Source organism: Neopelma chrysocephalum, unplaced genomic scaffold, assembly GCF_003984885.1.
Source record: "Neopelma chrysocephalum unplaced genomic scaffold, ASM398488v2 Primary Assembly neopelma1_97102, whole genome shotgun sequence".
Taxonomy (NCBI): Eukaryota; Metazoa; Chordata; class Aves; order Passeriformes; family Pipridae; genus Neopelma; species Neopelma chrysocephalum.
In genome coordinates, this window is record NW_020925744.1 from 3,083,936 (window position 1) to 3,093,150 (window position 9,215).

The following is a 9,215-nucleotide window of genomic DNA, read 5'->3' on the forward strand; positions in this document are numbered from 1 at the left end:
ACCAGAAGAAGACATGTGAGAGCACTGGAATCAGAAAAAGCAGCTTGAGACTCCAGGGAACTCTTTACACCGTATATTTAACCAGGATCTTCCCATATAAAAACCCAGCCTGAAAGAAAACTGAGTGCACTGCCCGCAGCTGACAAAGAAAATAAGTGAAGGAGTTAAAACACTCAGTTGGAAACCTGCTGGCAAAAAAATTGCTTAACCTCCTCAAACTTTGAATTGGCAGGTTTCTTCCCCTTCCCTTAGCAAAAGCACTACTTTCTCATTACAAACCTCAGCTTATTTATAGTTAGAGAGACATGAAGCCTATGGGTCCACTTAGGGCGGGGCTGCAAAGGGGCTGCCAAAGGAAGGGCTGGCAGTAGAAAGGGTCCTCTGACCCCTCCATCATGCCAGAGCTACAGTTAATGTTAGAGAGACACAGCCTCGGGGTCCAGCTGGAGGGGGGCCTGCAAGTGGGCTGCCAAAGGAGCAGGTAGGCAGGAAAACAAATTCTCCCTTCATAACTGCTACATCTTAGGAAATGGTTTGGTGTTCCTAGGCTCGGGACAGAAACCTATGCTTAGATTCTGGATCCCCTGGTAATGCTTGACATTGTATATTTTTTACTTGCCAAGTAATCTTTCATTTAGACTTTGACTTACATGTTTTGTGATTCACTTGCCTATTTCTCATTCAAGTGTCCCTGGCTCTAAGATTACAACCGTGGCTACACATATGGACCACTTGTCCTTGTGTGCCAAACTCCATCACACAAGCATAGAAAAGCTTTGGGAATATCCCAAGTAGCCTTACTACCATTAAATCACTTTGTCAGAAAATAAGATGAGACGCAAATTCATGGAGGCTGACAGGGACTGGTAGTGGAGCTTCAAATCCAAACAGACTACAAGTGTTTAAACTTCAGGTTCTTCTTCAGAGATTCAGAAGAGGATTAAACTCAGATCTTTACCCAAGACCTGTCTATCTTAGGAAGATTGGACAAATTCTTTTCAGGCTGAATATAGAGTCTTTAACTCAAGAACAGATCCAGACCTTCTGTTTTGTTTATAAGATCATCCCCTCCTTGACTGGATACATCTTTTTTGTAAATAAGCAATGCAAAATGAGTAGCCAGTGTGAGCATTCTTCCTAAACTTGGTTACTTTTCTGAAGCTTAAATAATTTCTAAAGCATAAAAGTTAAGACTTTTGAATTCAAAATGCTCAGATGTTTCCTAGATTAAGAATGAATCTCAGCTTGGAAAGGGATGAAATGAAGTTTTATTTAGAGAGTTCAAAATACTTGCATTTTTGAATGTTAAGTAACCACAAAATATACAAAGAATTCTCTATTTTCCAATTTGAAACAATTGAACAGTATACAACTCTTTGCAGATGCCAACCTAAACATGTCAGCCAGATGGTTTTTTTTTCCTAACCCAATTCAATTAAAATGTTTTATGAAGGACCACCCACGGAAAATCAGAAAATAAACAATGTTGTATACTGTAGCCGAGAAAATAATGAATCGTTGGATTTTAAAATATAATGAGAGGAAACAGAGGGTGAATTGAATACCTATACAAGACAGTGATGTGCCACAGTCTCTTCCTAGCAAATTAATTACATGAACTAGAATAGCAGCAAGACACTAAAAGGCAGATTGTAGGACATGGAGAAAAGAGAACACATAAAAGCTCTGCTTACCTTTGAAATTAAAATTACATGGTTTTTAATGTTTTCTAACTTTAGCCAAGGAGACTCAAACACATTATTTACTCAAGCTTTTACAACTTAGCTGGTGTTTCTTTCTTTTCCATGAAACTAGATATCAGCATAAAAAAGAGGAATACCTGTATTAAAATATCACTAACAAAAGTTCCTGCTTTTGTGGGTAAGGCAACATCTTTCCTCATGTAATATGAGTGCTGAATGCTGAAGGACACACAGGAATGTAGGGCAGAAATTCCCCCCAGCTCCAAGTCCAGTCCCTTGTTATTGTGGCAACCACATCTTGTAATGGTTACTATAAACCGTTATATGTGGATATTGACTGAGAACAGTTAGCTTTCTAGTTTTGAATATGCCCTATGAAAAAAGAGTTAGAATAATGTAAACTCATTGAATCCACTTGCCTTACACACTGGGGAATGGTGTCAACGTCTCCACCTGCATTTGATTGCAAAAATAAACTAACCAACGTTTTCTGAATGAATGAGGACTGATGGAACCTCTGCTATGTCGATGATTTATCTCAAAAAGACATTTGAAGGAAACGTGCATCATTAAGGTACATACAAAAATAGTAAATCTAAAAGTCACAGAAGGCAAAATTTGACACCTTACTCTTTCAGAACCCCATACTCCAACTCATGTTACTAACTGTATGCTACAGACAATTAGGATATAAAACAGTTAGGATATAAACAGATAAGTTATAAACTAGCATAAATCATTACATCACTATAAAATAGACAAGCTGCAATAGTTAGAAAAGAGAACTGCAATTAAGGTTTTTCTAGAGCTACTGAAGGAAGGTGCAGGCTTTGTCAACATCATGGAATAGCTTATAAAAAGGTTTTGTTGCTTATATTTTCCGTCCCCTGACGTGGCCAGCAAATAACAGAGCCTCAGTTATCAGAATCTCCAAAAGCTCAAAAGTGAAATGCTGCTGTACTCTGAAGCCAAGACTGTCATGGTCCAAATTGGATTTCTCTAATTTACAGGACAACACAGTCTGTAAATTATTTTATGAGCTCATTAGGAAAAGAAAAGAACAAGGGCTCAGTCCCCTTTGTACAGACTAGACTAGCAGGAGAGTTCACTAATCCATCCCTTAGTTCATGAGGTTTCTAACTCACAAGTTGTCCAATTCTTAACTTGTAACTTCCATACCTGTAAGCAAAATATTGCCCTAGCTGATGATGAGAGTGCTCATCCTTCCTCCTCCATCATGGTGCAGGCCTCCCATCTATCACACAGAAGAATGAAAGCCTCAGCAGCCTGGCTCATGCTGGGCATGCTTCAAAAGCACTTTGGGCAAGCTGTTGTATTTACACCTTCCAGCCTGAAAGTTTGGTCTACACAATTTCCACAAGTTAGTGGATTGACAAACAATCAATAGGAAGGATTAGAGCTACAGCAGACAGCAAGCTGCAGGTGGTAAAGGCACAAAATCTCCTGAGAGAAAACTGGGAGAAGTTGTGTAAAATTTCAGTGCAATTATATGAGTTGGTCCTGGAGCCAGAAAAAAGGCAATTAGATCCCTGTTTTCCAGAGACGACGACAGATTGAGCTCTGCATACTGAAACTTGGTCAGGAAGCAGTACCAGAATTCAAGGTTTGGCATTAATAGAGCTGGTGGGTTGCTCTCGCATCAATTTGATAAATAACTGAGAAACGTTGCTTGGCCTGTTTTCTCCATGGCTCAGAGCCCACTCCAGAATGGAAACAGACTCCACTATGGTAATAAAGAAACAAAATAGGAGAAGAAAGGGTGCTTACTAGGTAGGCAATAAAAGTAAGGTTTTGTTCATCATAGAATCGTTGAATAATTCATGCAGAAAGCGGCCTTCAGAGGTCACCCATTTGTTCCTCACCACCTCTAACAAAGTAGGGTCAATTTCAAATTTGATCCAACTTCAGGGATAGATCATGTTGTTCAGAATCTTCTCCAACCAAAGACTGAACATCTCCAGGAATAGGGTTGCCATAGTCTCACAGTTCCCTTATTTGACTAAACTCATGGTATGATTTTTTTTTTAATTTTCTTATATTGCATTGGAACTCCAGATGTTCCCTGTGTATTTTTCATCTCTGTACACCTCTGAGGAGAGTCTGGCTTCCTCTTTTCTATGCCCCCACATCCCTGCTGCCATGATTACTTTCAGCTTTTTAAGAAAAGTAATCTCTTTCAAGGAAGGAGGCAATGTTTTATCTTCTGCATTAAAAGCATATTCCAGACAAAGAATATTAAAAAAATTAGATTTATACTTTTACTAACATTTCACATACAATTTTGGGGAACAAGAGTGTGAGAAAAGACTGAAAAAATTCCAAACCCATGAAGAGTAAGAAATACTACATTACTCAAGGGATAAGTTCACAGTTAGCAATAGGTCATTAAAGAAAGTAAGATATACTTGACTAGGACTCTGAGTCCATATACAGACTCTACTAGGGTTTGTTTTTTGCAGGATGCAAAGCTGCACTATGCCCAAGGACCCCAAGCCGCAGTTGCTGCTGGATCACAGCGGGGATCCTCATCAGGGTAGAACACAGGCACTGAACGTTTATGATAATACTGAAGCCGTGAGAGCAGTTTTTCCACCACATCAGGATATTTTTCAGACAAATCATTTCTCTCTTCAGGATCATGAACAATATCAAACAACCAAAGTCTCTTCATTGATGGATCAGATGACTGAATCTCAGACTCATTGAACAAAGATGGTGGAGGGAACCAATGACCACAGCCTGAAGAAACAGAAACAGACCAAGGGTCATTTCTCAGACATGGAGCGGCAGTGTGGAGACATAGAGCTATGCTGTAATGACAAATTCACTAGGTCTCTTGACAAGTCGCTGGGCAGGGACTGCTGCTGCACTCCTTAACTCTAGCCCTGCACCAGAGTCTCTCAAGTCCAAGGCTACCTATAAAGGAGTCCTATTCATGCAGAAAAAAAGCTGCAGCATTGGGATTCAAAATTCTGTGTCACTTTATTTCACATCAATTAATTTCTTCTTGGATTCTATATTTGTTACTGGTCCCTTCCAATCTGATATATTCTATGACAGTTTTTCCACTAGAGTTATAGTAATCTGTAGCCAAAATATTTGAAAATGAAAAATTATATTGTTTGGATTTCAGAAGTGCTCATTTTAGATTTTTGCATGTGGTCAAAAACCTAAGAAGTTAGCAGAATTACTAATAAATTAAAACACATGAAACAGAATTAAACTGTTTGTGGCAGATGAGAGATAGGCCACACTGTACAAAAAAGAGTTATTTCATTACCTGGATATCCAGTTAGTAACTTCCATTTTCCATGTCGTATTGCTGCATGCATGGATATATTGAAAAGCATATCATCCCACGGAGAAGAATTGCTCTGTGGTAAAGATGTCCTGTTGTCAATGCCAAGACCTTAATGAAACAGTAAACTAAGTTAGGTACATTGCATACGCATGAGGTAATTTTTAGAATTCTACTGGAAAACAATGCAGTATCATCCATTTATTTTTATTGGATAAATAATTTGTTGTATATAAGTGCAAAGATCTGTGCTATGATTCAATGGATGTATTTAAATCAGAATTTGAACTACATTTTACCAGTGGAAAATGTCACAGCTGAGTCTGGATAACTGGACTCATTCTGTACACAGGTATTGTATGTGATCTCATATACCTGTATTAAGAATTGCTAAATTTGGACATATAATTGCCTGTATCTTTTGCCAATTAGGAATATAGGACTGAAAGACCTCCATAGTCAATGCTACTACTGTTAACTCTCTTAGATCACTACAGGGACAAAGTCCCAGGTCCTGATGTATTCACATGCTGTCTCTCTGGACTGAGCTGGTGTGATGGTTTCAGTCTAGGCCTTCCTGGAGACCAGCTTGTAACCAGGAAGGAACTAGGAAAGTGACCAAGGAAGTATTCCATGCTATTCCTTTACGTAACCTGGGGTATAAATAAGGCATAGATAAGAGAGCTCGCTCTCTTCCTTTCCGGCGAGGTTTGAGAACGGTGGGTCCCTGTCTTGGTCTGGCTTATTTGGAGCTGAGGCCTACAGTGACTGCTGTTATCGGCCACATGTGAGGGGAGAGTGCTGGGCCGCATCCAGCCGTCCCGCTTTTCTCAAGGGAAGTGGTGAGATTTTGCCAATTCTTCAGTTTGCTGGTTACCAGGTTTTTAGATCGTGTAGACCTGTTTTGTTTTTGTCCCTTTTCGTCCTATTTTGTCCTTTTTCCCTTCTCCCTTCCCCTCTTCCCTTTGGGAAGCTGTTTAGGGTTTCTGGGGTTATAGATATATATAATACTCTCACTGTATATATCTATTTTATATGTAAAATATATATTTTTGCTAGAACTTTGGCTGCTTGTTTTTTTTTTTTCTTCCCTCTCCGGGAAGCAGACCCTGTTGTCAAGTTTCGGAGACTTGGCAGGAAGCCAGCTGGAAACTTGCACAGCTGGCTATGTTCACAAAGATCCACATCTGGCCAGCAAGCCACTTCTATGGCCTGACACAGCGTGAACATGTCTTTATACTGTCTTTAGTAGAGTTCTATATGATGTGGCCTGATATTCAGATACTATAGAAAACTGAAGTGTCAACTATGCACAAATTCCCTCTCAAAAGGAAAACTGAAGCTCTTTATAGGAGGGAGCTCAGAAAAAATAAAAAAATTACTTGCACTGACCAAAGATGATCAGGAGACCAGTTTGTTACTGAAACCAGAAGGGAGTCAGACAGACACTCCAAGAGCATCCAAACCAACTTGCATATCAACTTTCATAAATAAAACAGGAGTTCAAGACATAAAATTTAAGAGTTTTATATTAATTGTATCAACTGATAACACTTTATCAATGACTACCAGAAGGCAACTATAATCACACTAGAAGAGACAAAAAAGATGGAGAGAAACCAATGTTGATTTTGTAGCATCTTTCAAGAGATGGTTTTCAATCAGTTTAAGGAATCTGAAAGACACAGCTGACAGATTTTTGCCCCTGAAATTAAAAACAGAATTCATGAGATGGTTATGTGAGAGCCAATAGGAAGCAGAACAAGAGATTTCTAAAAAGAGTAAATTCCACACAACACAGTGGGGCAAATATACATCCAATGGAAATAACAGAAGGTTTGGAACAGAAATGCTAGGACACAATTTCTCTATTTTTTTATGGAGGTCTGCAAAGTTTCTGTTTTATTACTCAGCTTCACACTTGGAATTGCTTTTTCTGCAATAAGCATATTTGTGCACACCCAACTTTCCTGTCTACATCAGACTTGTGTAATATTCCCAGATTAATAAGGCTATAAAAGGGGCTACTTGTTTCGAGCATGCATACACAGATTAGGGAGGACTCAGCTCATGTTAGATCAAGAAGCACTGAAGTTGACCTTAAAAAAGCCATCAAACTATAAAAACAAAAGAAACTTCATAAATAACCACATCAGAATCTCTTCTGGAAGACAAATCCTCACACATGGGATGCCCATAGCAAATATGAAACAGTTTAAACATTATTACTGCTTACTTCTCAACATCACTGTGTTATGTATTATTCTGTCATAAGTTTTGCTACTGAGAATACTCAGCTTTGCTATCTACTTTCTTAAGCACAATGAAAGACATTTGGCAGGTCAAAAAACCAAAACCTTGCTTTTTAAACACTATGTCTCAAAACTACAATATCAAGACTTGGTCTAAAGACAAAATTAGGTGAACCCACATTTCTAATTTTAAGGTTTAACATAAGAATATATTTCTGATTGCTGAGTTGTGAATCCATAGTATTACACAAAATAAATTAATTAAAATACTTCAAATAAACAATATGAAAGATTGTATTTTTACATATACTTTGCAAAATATCCTTAGAATGCCATGCATGAGACTTAAAATAAGATTCAAGAAGATAAAATAATTTTTAAAAACCCTGATTCGGTCCAGTTAACAAAACCAAACTCATAAGCAAAGAAATGCTTTTATCAGAGCTTGAAGTTGTTTAATAAAATACTGTCTTTCAGCAAAATTTCTTGAAGAGAAATGGATAAACTACCTCATTTTGAGCTGTTATAAACAGAACTCTGTCAATCATGTTAATTCACCCACTGCAAGCACTTGTCATGTGTCAAAGAAATGTATGTACTGTCTACTATTCAGACAAGCGCATTGCTTCCCAGACAGTATAGGTCAACTTTCATCACATATATCAGCCACAGAAAACAGACTGATGCTTTTTTGAATGCTCTCTACAAGTATACTTACAGCACTGTCAGTTTATTACATTACATAAACACCAGATACAGAACTAAGATAAATAAAAATATTGCCTGATGTGAGTTCTTTTCTTCCTATCATATGACTTGCACCTTAAACTTGGATATTCCTCCACCTGCATCTACCTACTTCCTCCTTCTCTTCAGCCCATCTGCTGAGTTTCTGCCTCTGTCTTCATTCTTCAGCTTTTCTAGCACAGATGAAACGCAAAATGCCTGGGCAGTCTTCTCCCTTGCCATATGAATTTTACAGGGATCCCTTTTCCGGTTTGGCAGACTGAAGAAGTCACATTCTTTTTGTTTCCTTTTCAAGATAAAACGCTCACTCCCATAGCATCTAAGCAACTTTTTCCCGCATTGATTCTAGATTCCTGGGGAGCTTTTTCCTTCTTTTTTTCTGTTATAGTTGACTGGGCACTAACAACAGCTCTGTGGACTAATTAAGCAGGCAAAGGACAGATGCCTTTCATTGAGCTCTGTAATCAAGTCTGCTTTCTTATGCCTGTATACCCTCCTGATAGACTTAAATATAAAAATGTGATGCTTTTGCTTGTGCAAAGAGGCTAGACAACTTGGTTTTTTTGTCATTTGATCACCAGTAAATCAGTGGCTAATGAAATACTAAAGCTTTGCTTTTACCTTGAAAGGAAAATCCCCTGTACTTTGCCATGAATTTTATTATTGTCAAACAGAATCCACTGTTTTCTGAAGCCCAACTTCAGAGCCTCACCAGCTGCTATATTTCGTTTTTAAGTAGGCTCTTGGGAAATGATAGAACTTTTATTGGTTAAGAAAGCAGTGACCTTGCATTCAAATATTTATTTTCAAATATTTAATGGTAAAATGAACTTAAGTAAAGATTTTAGGGTTTTGGTTGGAGTTCTAGGTCACTAAATAGTATTCAAATAGCTTTTATATCTGAATTAAAAAAACTAAGTCTTTCAGAAAATGTTGTCCTTGGTAAGTGATTTTGGAGTTTATGGCACAGTTCAAGAAATCCTTAGTCTTGACAGCCTGAAAAATGGTTTCAAGATCACATTTTTGAAGGAATTGAGGTGGCCAACTCTTAGTACCCACAAAAGTAGTTTATTATCTAAATACTTTAGAAGCCTGGCCCTTTGCCCCTTATGGGAACTCCAGCTTAGTTCTTTTAGTTTTATTATCATGAAACAGGAGCCAGGCCTAGAAGAGTTAACTGAGATATCTTGGCCT

The 9,215-nt window shown here is 38.1% G+C and overlaps 1 protein-coding gene across 1 annotated transcript in view; it reads right to left on the reverse strand.

The window, feature by feature from the left end:
• Positions 1-3,968: 3,968 nt before the first annotated feature.
• The window catches only part of ARSB (arylsulfatase B), a 67,532-nt gene continuing 62,285 nt past the window's right edge, over positions 3,969-9,215 (reverse strand). Inside the window, exons 7-8 of the mRNA XM_027671448.1 lie at positions 5,005-5,133; positions 3,969-4,463 (exon numbers count right to left, since the gene is read on the reverse strand). Coding sequence (XP_027527249.1) covers positions 4,198-4,463; positions 5,005-5,133 — 395 coding nt within the window. The 3' untranslated portion in view covers positions 3,969-4,197. The remainder of the gene's footprint in view (positions 4,464-5,004; positions 5,134-9,215) is intronic.